Genomic DNA, 20000 nt, shown 5'->3' on the forward strand with positions numbered 1-20000 from the left:
AATAATAATAATAATAATCATCAAAATAATAATAATCAAAATAATAACAATATTTAAAATAATAATAATAACAATCAAAACAATAACAACAACAACAACAACAACAACAACAACAACGACAATAGTGATGATAAAAATAATTAAAATAATAATAATCAAAATAATAATAATCAAAATAATAATAATAATAATAATAATAATAATAATAATAATCAAAATAATAACAATATTTAAAATAATAATAATAACAATCAAAACAATAACAACAACAACAACAACAACAACGACGATAGTGATGATAAAAATAATAATTAAAATAATAATAATCAAAATAATAATAATCAAAATAATAATAATAATCAAAATAATAACAATATTTATAATAATAATAATAATCAAAACAATAACAACAACAACAACGACGATAGTGATGATAAAAATAATAATTAAAATAATAATAATCAAAATAATAATAATAATAATCATCATTATCTTCAAAATAATAATAATAAGTATTATTATTATTATTATTATTATCATAATAATAATAACAATCAAAATAACAATCAAAATAACAACAATAATAATAATAATAATGATGATAATAATAATAATAATCAAAATTATAATAATAATAATCATAATAATAAAAATAAAAATCATACTACTAATAATAACAATAATAATAATACAAATAACAACAATAATAATAATAATACTTATCATAATAATAACAATAATGATGATCATAAAATCAAAATAATAACAACAACAACAATCATAATCATAATAAATAATAATAAAATAATAATTTTCATAATAATCAAAATAACTATAATCATAATAATAATAATATTAACCATAAGAACCATAATAATATAATAATAATCTACATAATCATAACAATAATAATAAATCACAATAATAATAATAATAATAATAATAGCAACAATTATAATAATAATAATCAGAATATTAATAATCATAGCACCTTATGATTATACAGTGCTTTTCTAGACACTTAAAGCGCTTTACACAATGGGGGGAATCTCCTCATCCAAATAAAGAGGGATGTAGAGATGCAGCGGTAGAATAACCTGTGTGTGCAGACGCAGATCCTCCAGCAGGAGTGTGTGCAGATGCAGACAGACTCTGCTCTCGGAGCTGCAGAGACACACAGATCCTCTTACTCTTCTGTGTTGTCTCTGTAGCGCTGCTCATGCTGGAGTGTGTCCGCAGACTCTGCTGGTGCTCCTGCAGCCGCCGCTGAGCTTCAGCAATGAACTGCCTGTGCAGTCTGTGGAGCACACACACACACACACACACACACACACACACACACACACACACACACACACACACACACACACACACACACACACACACACACACACACACACACACACACACACACACACACACACACACACACACACACACACACACACACACACACACACACACACACACACACACACACACACACACACACACACACACACACACACACACACACACACACACACACACACACACACACACACACACACACACACACACACACACACACACACACACACACACACACACACACACACACACACACACACACACACACACACACACACACACACACACACACACACACACACACACACACACACACACACACACACACACACACACACACACACACACACACACACACACACACACACACACACACACACACACACACACACACACACACACACACACACACACACACACACACACACACACACACACACACACACACACACACACACACACACACACACACACACACACACACACACACACACACACACACACACACACACACACACACACACACACACACACACACACACACACACACACACACACACACACACACACACACACACACACACACACACACACACACACACACACACACACACACACACACACACACACACACACACACACACACACACACACACACACACACACACACACACACACACACACACACACACACACACACACACACACACACACACACACACACACACACACACACACACACACACACACACACACACACACACACACACACACACACACACACACACACACACACACACACACACACACACACACACACACACACACACACACACACACACACACACACACACACACACACACACACACACACACACACACACACACACACACACACACACACACACACACACACACACACACACACACACACACACACACACACACACACACACACACACACACACACACACACACACACACACACACACACACACACACACACACACACACACACACACACACACACACACACACACACACACACACACACACACACACACACACACACACACACACACACACACACACACACACACACACACACACACACACACACACACACACACACACACACACACACACACACACACACACACACACACACACACACACACACACACACACACACACACACACACACACACACACACACACACACACACACACACACACACACACACACACACACACACACACACACACACACACACACACACACACACACACACACACACACACACACACACACACACACACACACACACACACACACACACACACACACACACACACACACACACACACACACACACACACACACACACACACACACACACACACACACACACACACACACACACACACACACACACACACACACACACACACACACACACACACACACACACACACACACACACACACACACACACACACACACACACACACACACACACACACACACACACACACACACACACACACACACACACACACACACACACACACACACACACACACACACACACACACACACACACACACACACACACACACACACACACACACACACACACACACACACACACACACACACACACACACACACACACACACACACACACACACACACACACACACACACACACACACACACACACACACACACACACACACACACACACACACACACACACACACACACACACACACACACACACACACACACACACACACACACACACACACACACACACACACACACACACACACACACACACACACACACACACACACACACACACACACACACACACACACACACACACACACACACACACACACACACACACACACACACACACACACACACACACACACACACACACACACACACACACACACACACACACACACACACACACACACACACACACACACACACACACACACACACACACACACACACACACACACACACACACACACACACACACACACACACACACACACACACACACACACACACACACACACACACACACACACACACACACACACACACACACACACACACACACACACACACACACACACACACACACACACACACACACACACACACACACACACACACACACACACACACACACACACACACACACACACACACACACACACACACACACACACACACGTTCAGCTCATCACAGGTCAACGCAGATTAATGCATCATGGGTATCAGCAGGTCTGAGTCTCACCGGTTCTGCTGCAGGAGCCTCTGCTGGTACTGATGGAGTCTGAGTGTGTCTGACTCAGCCTGCACGCACACACCAGACATTTACAAGACGCTAGTAGTTAATGTAGTAGTTAATTATAAGATATCTTTGTATAAATGTGCATCATCCTCTAAACTGGACCCTTTCAGCTGTTAGATTTGAGGTGCTCGGTGAATCAACATGTACACCTGCTCCTGACATGCAAAGCCATCTCATAACCCTGCATATTGCCGGCAGCTTCGTCACACTACAGGACTACACAATATCATCATCTTACAGAAACAGTAGCCGAGATAGAGCTACAATCACATCCCTGAAAGACATCCGGAATGAACCGGGCCGTCTGCTTTGATGACGGTGGACATCATCAATGTCTGGGACAGACCTTCTAGACCCCCATCAGACTCCAGAAAGCGCATGACCTGTGTGAACCCCGATCATTACTCAGGGGAAACAGTGCTGTGTGTGTGTGTACCTGTGCAGGTGGTTCAGGGTGTGTGCTGCTGATCTCCTCCTGCTGGTGTTCAGGCTCCTGCAGTGTGTGTAGAGTGTGTGTGAGCTGCTGCTGGAGCTCCCGCCGCTGCTCCTCCAGCTCCTCCAGCAGAGCCAGCTGCTCCTCCTGCTGCCGCAGCACAGCCTCCTGCGCCGAGCAATCACACACACACACACGCACGCACACACACACGCACGCACGCACGCACGCACAGACACAAACACGCACACAAACATGTACAAGCACGCACATGCACACACACGCACGCACACACAAACACAAGCACGCACGTACATGCACACACATGAACAGGCACGCACACGAACACACACAACACAAGATCAGTATTGTACATCAGTGCAGTCAGAGCTCAGTTCAAGTGTAGAAGCCTTCATGGAATGTGTGTGTGTGTGTGTGTGTGTGTGTGTGTGTGTGTGTGTGTGTGTTTCACAAACTCTACAGCTACAGTCAGCTCATCACAGCTCACAACTGTTAGGATCTCCAGCAGATATTAGAGAGAGGGACAGTGTGTGTGTGTGTGTGTGTTCTGAGGTCACCTGTATGTGTGTGTGTGCTCCGCTCTGTCTCTCAGCCGTCTCCTCCACCTGAGTGTGTGTGTGGTCAGCGGGCAGCAGGTGTCCAGCCACTACAGCATCATCAGAGACATCAGGACCTGAGGGAGGACAGGTGAGCTCATGAGCACGAGTTCAGCACAGGTGAGGGTCAAAACACACATGCATGCGCGCGCACACACACACACAGCAGCAGTATCATCATCAGCTCACCATCAGTGGTTGCCGGCTCCTCCACACCTGTATTCTGCTTCTCCTCCACTCCTGCGCTCTGATCCTCCTCCTCCTCCACACCTCCGCTCTCCTCCTCCCCTGTGCGGGGCTCTCTGCGGCTCCGGATGCGCTCCAGAAGTGTGCTCAGGGCCCGTCTGCCAGGGTCTGCAGAGGATTCTGGGAAACACAAACACCACTGAGCTCATCATCTGGAGCTCTGCACATGCACATGCACACGCACACACACACACACACACACACACACAGCTCCGATTGGCCTACCGGGAGAGTCTGTGGGTGGGGTCTCACAGGGGTCAAGGGTCACGTCCAGCTCCTCGTCATGACTGGCAGCAGACAGAGGCGGCAGCGGCTCAGGGACCAGCTGCAGCAGCCAGTCACCTTTGACCTCTGCAGGAGATCACATGATCAGCAGTCAGCACACCACAGACAAGACAGTGTGAAGGTGATTCAGACGTTCTTCATCTGTCATGATCACATGATCTACCCCAAATGACTGAGTGTTGAACCCTGAATTAAGCATGTGGGTTTGAGTGTGAACTGACCCTCAGAGCTGTAGTTACACCACAGGCCTCAATTCCTGGAGGGCCGCAGCTCTCAGTGTTTGATTAAGGTTGGAGCAGAGCTGCGGCCCTCCAGGACTCCAGATGTGTTGGAGTGTAGTGTACGTACTGCGCTGGTGTGTGTACAGGTCCTGGAAGGCGATCTCCAGGTCCCGCTGCTGCTGGTCCCGCAGCTCCTGCTGCCTGTAGAGCGGCTGGAAGACCTGCGCCGGGACGCTGTGGAGAGCCTGACTGCGGCGCTGCAGATCCGCATGCTGGAGACGCTGCAGATCACACAGCAGACGCGCTCGGTCCTACAAACACACACGGAGAGACAGAAACACACACACATGATGATGATGATGATGATGAAGAGGGTCTCAGCGCTGTACACACTCCAACTTTTCCACGTTTTCCAGGACCGTATAAACCCTGTAGGACTCAAAACAGCGCTGCACTGAGAGTTTGACTGGATTGCCCTGTTAAAGGGACACTCACGTTACTCATGTTACATCCACTCTCCCTCAATCGCTTCCAAAGCTTTCCTTCATCTGTTGAACACTGAAGATATTGTGAAGGAAGCGGAGAACAGGCAACCACTGATCTCCATAGCAGGAGAAACGAACACTGTGGGAGACGATGGTTCCAGGTTTGTAACATTCTTCAAAACATCTTCTTCAGTGTTCAACAGAAGAAAGAAATGATCATTCTTGGGTGAACAGCCCTCTTCATGTTTATTATTATCCTGCAACACTTACAAACACAATTAAACGCTTAATGATGATTCATAAACACAAGTCTGAGAATGTAAAGGCATGACTGAACACCATGTGCAGTGGGGAAGATTCATTCCTATTTAAACATAACAGTAATTAGCTGCTATATGTGCTACATCTTCAATGCTGTCAGTAACCACTATCCTCAACACAGCTTACACTCACCACACATGAGAACAGCACCAGAACACACACACACACACACACACACACACACACACACACACACACACACACTGAGAAGTGGACAGAACAAAATAATGACCAGACAAACTCCCTGATGTTGTCGATCAAATATATACACACACACATCCCTCTGCAACAGACCTCCAAATCAACAGGATACAGCAGAAATCTCCCACAGGTGCATATGTACCTGTGTGCGTTGCTCTCTCCTGAGCATGTGTGTGTGTGTGTGTGTGTGTGTTGCTCTCTCCTGAGCGCGCGCGTGCGTGTGTGTGTGTACCTGTGTTTGTTGCTTTCTCCTGAGTGTGTGTGTGTACCTGTGTGTGTTGCTCTCTCCTGAGCGCGTGTGTGTGTGTACCTGTGTGCACTGCTCTCTCCTGAGCGTGTGTGTGTGTGTGTTGCTCTCTCCTGAGCGCGCGTGTGTGCGTGTGTGTACCTGTGTTTGTTGCTTTCTCCTGAGTGTGTGTGTGTACCTGTGTGTGTTGCTCTCTCCTGAGCGCGTGTGTGTGTGTGTGTACCTGTGTGTGTTGCTCTCTCCTGAGCGCGTGTGTGTGTGTGTGTACCTGTGTGTGTTGCTCTCTCCTGAGCGCGTGTGTGTGTGTGTGTACCTGTGTGTGTTGCTCTCTCCTGAGCGCGTGTGTGTGTGTGTGTACCTGCGTGTGTTGCTCTCTCCTGAGCGCGTGTGTGTGTGTGTGTACCTGTGTGTGTACCTGTGTGTGTTGCTCTCTCCTGAGCGCGTGTGTGTGTACCTGTGTGTGTTGCTCTCTCCTGAGCGCGTGTGTGTGTACCTGTGTGTGTTGCTCTCTCCTGAGCGCGTGTGTGTGTACCTGTGTGTGTTGCTCTCTCCTGAGCGTGTGTGTGTGTGTACCTGTGTGTGTTGCTCTCTCCTGAGCGCGTGTGTGTGTGTGTGTGTACCTGTGTGTGTTGCTCTCTCCTGAGCGCGTGTGTGTGTACCTGTGTGTGTTGCTCTCTCCTGAGCGCGTGTGTGTGTACCTGTGTGTGTTGCTCTCTCCTGAGCGCGTGTGTGTGTACCTGTGTGTGTTGCTCTCTCCTGAGCGTGTGTGTGTGTGTACCTGTGTGTGTTGCTCTCTCCTTAGCGTGTGTGTGTGTGTGTGTGTACCTGTGTTTGTTGCTTTCTCCTGAGTGTGTGTGTGTACCCGTGTGTGTTGCTCTCTCCTGAGCGCGTGTGTGTGTGTGTGTACCTGTGTGTGTTGCTCTCTCCTGAGCGCGTGTGTGTGTGTGTGTACCTGTGTGTGTTGCTCTCTCCTGAGCGCGTGTTCTCCTCGTTCTCTTGCTCTCTGCAGTCTCTGCTGCTGCTCTTCGTCCTGCTCCCGCTGCAGATCCTCCAGACGCTCAGACTCCTGCGCTGCGGCCTGCTGAGCGCTCTGCTGAACACGCACACACACACACACACTTAAACACTCAGCTCACACTAGGCATAACATTTGACCAATTCAGGATATTGGAAAGGTCTGAGACTGTGACGTTTGCTGTAAATGAGTGTTTTCAGCAATATGAATACAGTTTGATTGGGCCCCCTAATAGTACCTCTGGGGGCCCCAACACAGTGTGGGCCTTTAGAAACCGAAATGTAGTGCATACTGCAGTAGCAGGCGATTTTAGACACAGCGTGTGTGTTTGTGCATCAGCACAGGTGATGATCAGTGGGTACCTGCGGCTGTGTGTCCGTCTCTCTGTCCACCGCGGTGTGTGTGATGGAGACAAGCTCTGCTGCTGTAGATCTGAGGGGACGAGGAGTCTTCAGCACAACACCCTAACACACACACACACACACACACACACACACACACACACACACACACACACACACACACACACACACACACACACACACACACACACACACACACACACACACACACACACACACACACAGCTCCAGTTAAAAGCTCAATCACACTTATACTTGTCCTGTAGTGATACATTAACATATAATGACAATTCTTAAGATCTCTTCACACATAGTAAGAAAGCAAACCCTTTAAACAGTGATTAACAAGCTAGTTTTTAGTTGGGCGGGGCTAACACACTTAACCACGCCCCTCCAGCTGTCAGTTTCAGCATCAAACAGAAATAGTGAGGGGGAGGAGTCTGTTAGGTTGTATTAACTCTCCCCAAACCCCCATCTTTCTGAATGACACGCCTACTTTACTACATCCAATCAGCTCGCAGTAGAAAAAACAAGCCCCGCCCACCGTTTACTCATTTAATACTGCGTTTTTATAGGAACTGCAGAACAATACAAAAAAAAGTCGCAGCTTTTGGTTCATGTGGACTTTAAATGGTGGATTAATGAGTGTTGTGTAGAGGGTGATGTTGCGCAGTGTGTGTGTGTGTGTGTGTGTGTGCGCACCTCCAGGGGGTCTGGTGGTGGCGGGGGCAGACTGCACACTCTCTGCGTTCTCCTCTTCTCCTCCAGCAGAGCTCTCCGCCGAGCCTCCATCAGCCTGTCAGCATCAGCACCACCATCAGCATCTGTCCTCAGCATGTGTGTGTGTGTGTGTGCAGGAGTCTCTATGCGTGTACATGAGTTTTTGTGACATTCAGGACACCTAAGTGTGTGATGTCATGTGTGTTACACGTATTACAAGACGGTGAATTATGAGGACGCTGCTGATGTCCTCATTTCTCAAAAAGCTGGAGTGTGTGTGTGTGTGTGTGTGTGTGTGTGTGTGTAGGTGCTGACTGGCTGAGTATGAGTGTGTGTGTAGGAGTGTACAGGCATAAGCGAGTGTGTGTTTGTGTGTGTGTGTTTGTGTGTGTGTGTGTGTGTGTGTGTGTGACCTGCGCTGCTGCTGCTGCTCCTCATGTCGGCGTGTGTTGAGCTCTCGCAGTGCCTCTCGATGTCTCTCATTGGCCCGCTCCTGTCTCTCCACACGCTTCTGGGACACACACTGCTCATCAGGCTCCTGCGCACGCACACACACACAGCGCTGACTGACCACCAGCGTGAGCACAAGAGGATGAGCTCTTTTATCTAAACGGTAGCTAATCTGCCGATGGGGTCAGTGAAATGATCTCATGTCAGAAAGAAAAACAAGATGTTGCTTGATTTTAAGAAAAAAATGAATTAATTTGGATTATTTCTGAAAATAAGACAGTACTTTTCATTGTCCAATCTCAGTCCTGGAGGGCCGGTGTACTGCAGAGTTTAGCTCCAACTTGCCTCAACACACCTGCAGGGATGTTTCTAGTGAGAGCTTGATCAGCTGGCCCAGGTGTGTCTGATTGGGGTTGGAACTAAACTTTGCAGGACACCGGCCCTCCAGGACTGAGTTTGGACACCCCCGCTCTAGAAGATCCCTCTTGATTTCAGAATGTAAAACAGGATGACAGCATGTGTGTCAGAGTCAGCTGAATCTGCTTGATAGAGTGTGTGTCGAGCCTCACGTTGTGTGTAGCGCTGCGGTGGCCCTCCCCGACGGCGCTCAGGCTCCGCTGGTAGTGTGTGTGTAGGGCCTGCAGGCGGTGTGTGTGCTGCTGCTGCCAGTGCTGCTGCAGGGAGTCCGCCAGGGTCTGCAGCTGCTTCTGTCTGCGCTCCTGCACCTGCCTGCGCACCTGTGCAGCGATGAAGCGCTCCTGCTCTCGCACCTGAACACACACAATATGAGCACACACCACACCTGAGCTGCTGATAATACAGCCCAAATCAGACTTATTGCACAGTACGTTACAGAAAAACACCGCTGAAGCAGAAGAGCAGTCTGAGTGTCATCCTCATGCCTGTCGTCTGCATTCAGCGGAGCACGCTTTGTGCTGTATCTGATCTACACTTCACTTTCTGTCTAAATACCTGATAAATGTACTGTAGAACAAATTAACTGATGACTTTACTAGCGCCGAATGACTGATAGGATCTGTGCATTTAACAAAAACCAGAGACGCATGATGTGTGTGTGTGTGACTGCTCTGTGAAATCACTCTTATATTCACTGTTTGATCTGTAAATCTGTGAAATCAGACGCATATTGTCTGTGTTTGTGTCTGATCAGTGAAATCAGTTTTATTTTCAGTGTGTCTGATGTGCAAATCAGTGAAATCAGACTCTTATGTTCTCAATGTGTGTGTCTGGCTTGTAAATCATATGTGTGTGTGTGTGTGTGTGTGTGTGTGTGTGTGTGTGTGTGATCTAGGCATGGGACAATAACCGGTTGCAAGGTTTACCGTGGTTTGGAAAGTTTTAAAACCACAAAAATGTTCTGTTACACCATTTCTAAGGTATTTATAATGTTTTTAAATGTGTTTTATGTGGTATAGGGAAATATGTGTTTTTGAAACTACTGAAGACAGCAGAAGTCAATAATCTATCTGAAATATGTCCTGACATATCGTCACCTTTAGAATTATAAGGTTCTGTCTGACATTTCTGTCAAAATTGAGTTATTGACATATTAAATGAAAACTTATTTACATTATAGGATGTTTTTTTTAAGTTGTTCACATTTTAAGACTTTTTTAATAAAAAAAAAATCTCAAAATCATTCAGAGCGCAGAGAGAGCCTTATAACTCCATGGTGACGATGTTTACTGCTCCAAAATATTATACGTTTCCTATATAAGTATAAGTAGTTTTTACCCAGACATGTGTGTGTGTGTGTGTGTGTGTGTGTGTGTGTGACCTGCTGTAAGCGCAGTTTCCTCCGTCTGTCCAGCTCTTCTCTCAGCAGCTGCTCCTCCTCATTCGGGCTGAGCTTCACGCGGCTTTCCTTTCTCCTCATTTCAGAGAGATCAGCTCATAAACGCGCAGTTTCAGTTTAATACTCTCATAATTCCTTTTTTACCGGGAGAACCGACCGAACACACACACACCGATCCTCTGTCTCTCCTCCGGCCTCATGTCAACAAACTTTAACGGCCGCTGCTGCGTCACTTCCGGCATTTAAACCTCCCGCGGAAATCAGCGCCCTAAATTATTTAACAGTTATTTATTTATTGTTTAAAATTTGCACTTCAGTCCGACATAAACGCGCATTTCATACTAACAACGATTACATAATATAGCATAAAAGGCTCACTTTCCTTGCCATTTCCTCATGCGAGAACAGGCAACCTATTAATTATATTATATTATAGTGCTTAAACCGTAAACTTTATTTATTTATCGAGTTATTATCGCATATAATCAAATCAATGTTCAACATAATTAGCAAATATGCGCTTATGAATGCTTCAAATAAGCGTTAATACAAATCTCGTTTCCAGTTTGACTACGCCACGCCTCGCGAGAGTTCAGTAGCAGCTATCGTTAGCACACAAGCACAGCGGCGTCTCAAGCCTCGGGAGCAACACAAACAAACACACACACACGAAGAGAAAGAGAGTACAGCGTGTTCACAAATGTAAGTATGATAAAGAGTGTGTGTAGCTCATCTAAAGCGTGTGTGTGTCGCTGTGTTTTGATCATCAGTGTGTGTGTTTCTCCATCAGAGTGCGCAGACACTCGCTTCATTGCAGATATAGTATATAACATTATAAACCTGTTTAATACAGTCTGCGACCTAAACTGAGGACACTGCAGCTGATCTAAGCCTCACACACACACACACACACACACACACACACACACACACACACACACACACACACACACACACACACACACACACACACACACACACACACACATTACTCTCCAGCACTAGTAAATATTGATGAACACAGATGCTGTAGTCGCCGGGTGATGGGGGTTTTAATATCAGTAAAGTTGTGGTTATATTCGCACTTTCAGACTTTCCCCTTAATATTATTTCAGAAAAGTATTACTTGCCAAATAGGTCAATCGTATTAGCAGTCAGTGACCATCAAAGTACAACATTCACAGTGAATTAAGCAGTGCTAATGCTGATTTGAAGTCATTCTCGCTTCCGATTTCTGACCCAGTGCTCGATGTAGTGTGGTGGAATATCAGACATCATGTCACGAGCTGTCACCTTGTGCTCATAACAGTATTATAATCAATATTAGGCTGTTTATAACGTCTGAATGTGTGTATATAAAACCAACTTTACCTCAATGATTCCTGCAAATCATATTGTGGTGAGATCTGCTATATTTTGTTGGATATTATCATCCTAAAAGCAGATGACTTGAATATATGTATTTGTTTAGATTAATGAGTGTGCTCACTTGGTGGGAAAGAGCATGCACATTAAATATAACAAGCATGGAGGAAGAAAAGCAGGAGTTACTGAGGAAGTGCACTGTGTTTTGTAGTGTTCTGACAGTATTTAGGTATACTGTGTAACACTAGTAGAGCTGCTCGATATTGTTGTAAGGTATTACAGTAATGATATGTCTCATGATGTAACATTCACCTTGAAAACTGCTGTTTTTATTAGCTTTTAAATGATTTATTTATGTGATGATATGTTAAAAAACAAGGTGTCAAGGGTATAACATTTGTGCTGCGTCCCAATTCTCATACTTGTACTACACCCGGAAAGTATATACTTTTGAGTGTGTAACAGAAGAGTATGCAAGCTTTGGGACATGCCGCTTCCTCTTAACAGATCGTTATGTTGCTTATCATTCACATTTCTGTCATATTGCAGCAGGTTAATCAGCAGAGTTTTTTCTTTGGGTAATTCTGCATTAAGATGTTAATGTCCACACATACATTTATATAAGTTCACATTGTTGTTAAAGATGAGATATAACATTGAAAACACGGTTTAAACATGTTCCAGTGGGCTAGATATTAATTAACAGCCATACAAACATCTTTACCAAAGCCACTCTATGTGATGGTTGGTCTTGCATGTCCACCATATTTGTAGTCTATATACATTTTCTCACTGGTATTTGTAGTTCTAATCAATTTCACGTCCAGTGCACTGTGGGCAATATCAGCGGTTGGAGTATGTACGCTTCTACACTTCACATTTTTACTGGAAATCGTAAACCATCCGGGAACCTTTGGCATACTCTTTTCAACATACTACAGTTTAAGACATGCTAATTTAATTTTTAGTATGCAAATAGTAAACTAAAATGAATTCTGTGCAAATTCAGTGGATGCAGCATTGGTCTTTAAAGCAGCGAGTGAGTGCAAACCTTTTATTTTCAGCTCTGGCTCCAGCCAATGCCAGAACAGCCCCTGCTGAGGGGGCGGGGCTAAATATAGTGAGACCTCATCTGATCGGTCAAATTTAGATAAACAACCAATGCATAAAATAATTGTGATGCTGCGGTCACACTAGCGTTAGAGCATGTGAAATTCTGTTGTACGGCCAGTGGCGTAGGGGAACGCCAGCTTATCACGCGGGGCCCACTATGTACGGTGCTGCGAAAAGGGGCGGGATTAAACAAGACGATTAGACATTACAAAAAGGCGATTGGTCCATGTTTTACGTTTCTGTCCAGTTATTTCAACCTCGCTTCGTCTCTCGCAGTTTAGTGATGCGGTCAGAGTTCTCCACGCTTGAACTCTACAATGCAGCGATTTGTGAAACTTGACGCATGAGCTTGCGTTTCCGCTCTGACGCATTCGTTTGCATGTGAATTGAATTCCATGGGGGGAAAAGCGCAGTGTGAGCGCAGCTTAATTGTAGGAATTTAATTGGGCATTGTGTTCACATGCTCAACAGAAATGGCTGGGATTGGCCATGAAGGTCATCAGTTCACCGCTCTTCACTGAGTGCGTACACAGATACAGGGGCACTGGAGCGTTTTAAAGCCGCGAAGATCCGCTAGTCTGTCTATGAGCTGATATACAAGCAATCTGCTGATAGGTCACTGATATACGCGGCTTTAAAACACTCCAGTGTCCCTGTATCTGTGTTTGCACTCAATCTGATGACCTTCTCGGCCAATCACAGTCGTTTCTGTTGAGCATGTGAACACTATGGCCAATCAGCGATGTGTTTAACGCTCGCATGTTAGCGGTAAATGAGTGTTTTTAAACTTTCAGTACTGATTGGTACCGAATTTCCAGTATTGTGTCAACACTAGAGTACAGTCCTCCCTATGTACGTCTTCTTGGTATGATATGTGACTGTTGTTGTGGCACTGATCGTGTGTGATCTCTCTCTCTCGGTCAGCAGAGGTGGTGATGATGTCGGGGGGTCCAGCGGTGCGCGTCAGCATCGAGTCGTCCTGCGAGCGGCAGGTTCAGGAGGTTTCTCTGGATGGGATGGAGACGTACGTTCCTCCGCTCTCCATGTCCCAGAATCTGGCCAAGCTGGTGCAGCGCATCGACTTCTGCCAGAGCTCCGACTCGGAGGAGGACGGCGCCGAGAGAGCCAGAGCGGGCCGAGAGCAGTGGAAGCAGGAGCCTGAGGAGGACGAGGGTACGATGATGATGATGAAGATGCCCACCAAGACATTTAGCATTTAGTAATCAATATTTATTCATTTTCATTTCTGATTAGTCCCTTTATTAATCAGGGGTCGCCACAACAGAATGAACCGCCAACTATTCCAGCATATGTTTTGCACAGCGGATGCACTTTCACCTGCAACCCATAACTGGGAAACACTCTCATTCACACTCATACGCTATAGACAGTTTAGCCTACTCAATTCCCCTATAGCGCATGTGTTTGGACTGAAACCGGAGCACCCGGAGGAAACCCACGCCAACACGAGGAGAACATGCAAACTCCACACAGAAATACACACTGACCTAGCTGGGACTCGAACCAGTGACCTTCCTGCTGTGAGGCGACAGCACTGCGCCACTGTGCAGCCCATAATTAACATTTAAATAGGATTTGAGTTGATCAAAGTTGAATTATAAAATGTAGGCAAACTTCAGCAGGTAGCTAGTCTTATTAGACTGAGTCTCTCTAAATGTGTACACACACTGATTGCTCTTGTGCGTTTGTGTGTGTGTGTGTGTGACGCTCTGGCCTCCTCCTGCAGGTCAGCTGAAGTTCCAGCCGTCGCTGTGGCCGTGGGACTCTGTGCGTAATAACCTGCGCAGCGCTCTGACTGAGATGTGTGTGCTGCACGATGTGCTGAGTGTGCTCAAGGAGAGGAAGTACATGACGCTCGACCCCGTCTCACAGGACCCCGCCATGGCCAAGGTACAGCAGCATAGGGCTGCGCAATAACCATCGAAAGATTACTGTTAATGCCATAACAGCTGTTGGAGAAAAGAAATTTATTTTTATTACGTTTGTGTTTTTAGTTATTAGAAAAATGTTTAAACTAACAACAGATTAATCAATATTTTCTATTGTATTATAACACATCTTGACCAGACACGCCTCCTCTTTGCTGTTATGCTGACAAGTGGAAAAAGCAGAATAAGTGTGGGGGCCTTTATTTAATGCGAAGTCTAGACATGTCAGAAGTTGTCATGATGCTTGTAGAAGGTGTGAAATATATTACAGATGCAGGTAATTGTTCAGTTCTGGCATGCAGAGAAGAGTTGCAGAAGGAGGAAGTATGTCTGGGGGTACAAGAGCCAAAGGACTGCCGAATGACTGATCAGTGATCTTACACCAAACTCCACCTGTTAATATCAGTTGTGTATATATGCTGGAGTCAGGAAATGTATGTTAGTTGCGAACCCCTTGAATGTAATTCTTGTATTGCATTGGGCTAACGTAACCCAGAGCTCCGTCCTCGAATTATTCATTTGTATCTAATAAATTACTAATAATTTTGGCATTGAAGAGAACACTCTCCAGACCTTTTCTTATTGAAAACGCATGGAATTGGCTTGATATTCCAACACAATAAATCCAGCAAGTGCTGTTAGCTGAACCTAGAGCTGAAAATGAATCCACTAGCCCTAGTGTGTATGCGTGTGTGTTTGTGTGTGCACGCAGATTTACAGCGGTGACTTTTACATTGCCCTTGTGCTCATCTTCCTAAAGCCTTATTTTCACAATGAGAATTAATTTTTCCCAAACAGTAAAAATGTGAACAGTTCAGGATGGGGTCGAGCTAGAGGACACTAAATAGAGTTCGTACAGCAGCAGAAGAAGAATGGAGAACTATAGAATACCCCCACACACACTGACCAAAACAAACCTGTGTGTGTTCAGACCCCGCAGGTGTTCCAGCTGATCAGCAAGAAGAAGTCTCTGGGCACGGCGGCTCAGCTGCTTCTGAAAGGAGCAGAGAAGCTCTCCAAGTCTGTGTCGGAGAACCAGGAGCAGCGGCGGCAGCGGGACTTCAACTCGGAGCTGCTGCGTCTGCGCTCACAGTGGAAGCTGCGCAAGGTGGGAGACAAGATCCTGGGAGACCTCAGCTACCGCAGCGCAGGTACAGTGTGTGTGTGTGTTTGTGTGTGTGTGTGTGTGTGTGTGTGTGTGTTTGTGTTTGTGTTTGTGTGTGTGTGTGTGTGTGTGTGTGTTGCATTATTAGTGGAACTATGTAGGCCTAATGTGACTCGCAGCATGAGACGTGTACTGAAGTGTGTATGAGTGGTGTCCAAATGCAGCACTTTATGTAACACAGAGTCGAGAATGTGAAAGTGAATATGGGAACTGTGCGGCTCTTAAAGCGACAGTACACAATCTCCCTGCTGCCACAGTAATGCTGTTTTCACCATCAATAATCAAACAAATACAGCCAAAATCAGACACTGCTGATATTAGTGTTACTTTCCTCATCGATTATTTCTTGAGTGTTACATTTTTCCCCATTGAGAAGAGTGATGTGTGTTGTGTAAATAGTCTTCGCTATAATGAGCTGAAGTGTTGATGTGTGGTGTTCAGGGTCTCTGTTTCCTCATCACGGCACCTTCGAGGTCATCAAGAACACAGACATCGACCTGGATAAGAAGATCCCGGATGATTACTGTCCGCTGAACGTGCAGATTCCCAGTGACCTGGAGGGCTCGGCCTACATTAAGGTGAGGTTCAGCAGCGCTGGCTGGAGACGTGCACACATTTATACTGAATAAACTCGAGCGCTGTTCATTAGCTAGATCTACTCCAGCAGTTGACACTCTCACTGCTGCCGGAATTACTGCAGCGATCCTCCAATCTGTGGCCGTGCCCAGTTTTCCCTGCTTCATTTCTTCATTGCTCCACAGTGCTGCACCCTGCCTGGAGTTTTCAGACTTTCATTGTCAGTCACCTGATACTGCGTTTGTAATGTTGTTAGATCACACTCTCCATGCCAGATAAATAGATCCAGCTCCGGACGCCAGATCCTGTCAGAAAGTGTCTGCTTCTCTGGGTATCCGGACAGAAAGCCAGCAGAGCCGCCCAATACCCAAACCTGTTAACCAGTACTGAATAAACAGTCAATGTAGGAGCTGACTGAGAAAACCAGAGAGGAGCAGAAGCAGGAGATGAAGTCGAGCAGAGTTTCTTGAAGAATTTTAGCTGCGTATAATTTAATGCTCAGACTTCGTCTGACCAGGATAAATCCAACAAGTGTTATTAGACCAAATGCAACAGCAATGGAAGATTACTGAGACAATGCAGACCTTTAACTAAAGACATTCTCTTACCTGTTACTCCTGAACACAAGTGTTGCTTAAATCCACACAGTCATAATATTATAACAATATTCATTCATTCATTCATTCATTTTCTTGTCGGCTTAGTCCCTTTATCAATCTGGGGTCGCCACAGCGGAATGAACCGCCAACTTATCCAGCAGGTTTTTTACACAGCGGATGCCCTTCCAGCTGCAACCCATCTCTGGGAAACATACACACACACATTCACACACACACACTCATAAACTACGGACAATTTAGCCTACCCAGTTCACCTGTACCGCATGTGTTTGGACTGTGGGGGAAACCGGAGCACCCGGAGGAAACCCACGCGAAGGCAGGGAGAACATGCAAACTCCACACAGAAACACCAACTGAGCCGAGGCTCGAACCAGTGACCTTCTTGCTCTGAGGCGACAGCACTACCTACTGCGCCACTGCCTCGCCCATTATAACAATATAGAAAAATCAAATAATAATAAAACAATAACATGTAGGACATATCTCAACTGTAGTGTTTAGCAAAAAATCGTAATAATAAGATATAAAAACATAATAAAATGACAAATAATAATCAGATCATCAATTAATGATCAATAAAATGATATAATGAATGTTATATAAACTAATGCAAATAAAACACAACACAAGCGAACGCTTGCTTTCTTGAAGCAACACACACACATAGGTTTACTGAAAGGATTCTCGGATCCTCAGTTAGATTCTTTAATGTGGACAAACAGCACAGAGATGTTGGTGTGGACAACGCCTGAATATGATGGCTTTCACTCTCTTCTCTTCAGCCCTGTTACACAGTCTGCGTTGTGTAAAGTTCTGCAGTAGTGAAGAGTCTGTATTTCTGCAGGTGTCCATCCAGAAGCAGTCTCCAGACATCGGAGACCTCGGCACGGTCAACCTCTTCAGAAGACAAGCGAAAGCTAAACCCGGTAAGATACAGCTCTCACACACACAAGATTTACATTTAGTCATTTAGCAGATGATTTTATCCAAAGCGACTTACAACTGAGGACAAGGAAGCAACTTACACAACTATAAGAGCAACAGTGAATAATTCAGGTATGCAAAGTTTATTTTAATTTTAATTTTTAATGTAGTTAGTGTGCCAGAGAGGCAATTGCAGATTAGGAAGGGAAGTGGAGACTAAATAGTTGAGTTTTTAGTGGTTTCTTGAAGACAGCGAGTGACTCTGCTGTTCTGATGCAGTTCGGGAGTTCATTCCACCAACTGGGCAGATTGAACGCGAGAGTTCGGGAAAGTGATTTCTTCCCTCTTTGGGATGGAACCACGAGGCGACGTTCATTCACAGAACGCAAGTTTCTGGAGGACACATACATCTGCAGAAGTGAGAGCAGATAAGAAGGAGCAAGGCCAGAAGTCGCTTTGTAGGCAAACATCAGAGCTTTGAATTTGATGTGAGTAGCAACTGGCAGCCAGTGCAAACGGATGAGCAGCGGAGTGACATGTGCTCGTTTAGGTTCATTGAAGACCACTCGTGCTGCTGCGTTCTGGAGCAGTTGAAGAGGTTTGATAGAGTTAGCTGGAAGCCCAGCTAGTAGAGAGTTGCAGTAATCCAGTTTGGAGAGAACAAGAGCTTGAACAAGGAGTTGAGCTGCATGTTCAGATAAGAAGGGTCGGATCTTTCTGATGTTATAGAGTGTGAATCTGCAAGATCGAGCAGTTCTAGAGATGTGGTCAGAGAAGTTTAGTTGGTCATCAATCGTTACTCCAAGGCTTTTCACCATTTTGGATGCAGTAATGGTTGCCCCGTCCATCTGGATTGAAATGTTATGGTGTAGAGTCGGGTTGGCAGAAACTACAAGCATTTCCGTTTTCGCGAGGTTCAGCTGAAGATGATGATCTTTCATCCAGTGTGAAATATCCAACAGGCAGGCTGAGATACGAGCTGGAACCGAGGGATCATCAGGATGAAAAGAGAGGTATAGCTGGGTATCATCAGCATAGCAGTGGTAGGAGAATCCCTGTCTCTGGATGACTGGTCCTAGAGATGTCGTGTAGATGGAGAAAAGAAGTGGCCCAAGAACAGAGCCCTGTGGTACCCCAG

At 45.3% G+C, this 20000-nt stretch overlaps 2 protein-coding genes across 13 annotated transcripts in view; one reads left to right on the forward strand and one right to left on the reverse strand.

The window, feature by feature from the left end:
- The window catches only part of cep295 (centrosomal protein 295), an 18507-nt gene extending 7141 nt beyond the window's left edge, over nucleotides 1-11366 (reverse strand). For 6 of the 10 annotated variants that reach the window (XR_012391188.1, XR_012391189.1, XR_012391187.1 and 3 more), the window contains exons 1-13: nucleotides 11133-11366; nucleotides 9904-10104; nucleotides 9298-9422; nucleotides 8867-8960; nucleotides 8165-8266; nucleotides 7740-7880; nucleotides 5661-5844; nucleotides 5253-5378; nucleotides 4971-5147; nucleotides 4743-4858; nucleotides 4168-4332; nucleotides 3675-3733; nucleotides 1098-1297 (exon numbers count right to left, since the gene is read on the reverse strand). Coding sequence is in view for 6 of the 10 variants with exons in the window: in XM_073924227.1 (XP_073780328.1) it covers nucleotides 1098-1297; nucleotides 3675-3733; nucleotides 4168-4332; nucleotides 4743-4858; nucleotides 4971-5147; nucleotides 5253-5378; nucleotides 5661-5844; nucleotides 7740-7880; nucleotides 8165-8266; nucleotides 8867-8960; nucleotides 9298-9422; nucleotides 9904-10104; nucleotides 11133-11231 (1789 nt within the window). In the remaining 4 variants the exon portion in view is untranslated. The remainder of the gene's footprint in view (nucleotides 1-1097; nucleotides 1298-3674; nucleotides 3734-4167; nucleotides 4333-4742; nucleotides 4859-4970; nucleotides 5148-5252; nucleotides 5379-5660; nucleotides 5845-7739; nucleotides 7881-8164; nucleotides 8267-8866; nucleotides 8961-9297; nucleotides 9423-9903; nucleotides 10105-11132) is intronic. The other 4 variants (XR_012391190.1, XM_073924229.1, XM_073924226.1 and 1 more) reach the window with 1 other exon arrangement.
- A 378-nt stretch (nucleotides 11367-11744) lies between these two features.
- The window catches only part of med17 (mediator complex subunit 17), a 13196-nt gene continuing 4940 nt past the window's right edge, over nucleotides 11745-20000 (forward strand). Inside the window, exons 1-6 of one of the 3 annotated variants that reach the window (XR_012390551.1) lie at nucleotides 11745-11852; nucleotides 14556-14801; nucleotides 15376-15539; nucleotides 16509-16728; nucleotides 17184-17320; nucleotides 18783-18864. Coding sequence is in view for 2 of the 3 variants with exons in the window: in XM_073923173.1 (XP_073779274.1) it covers nucleotides 14564-14801; nucleotides 15376-15539; nucleotides 16509-16728; nucleotides 17184-17320; nucleotides 18783-18864 (841 nt within the window). In the remaining variant the exon portion in view is untranslated. 3 annotated transcript variants of the gene reach the window in all.

Source organism: Danio rerio, chromosome 15 (genome assembly GCF_049306965.1).
Source record: "Danio rerio strain Tuebingen ecotype United States chromosome 15, GRCz12tu, whole genome shotgun sequence".
Taxonomy (NCBI): Eukaryota; Metazoa; Chordata; class Actinopteri; order Cypriniformes; family Danionidae; genus Danio; species Danio rerio.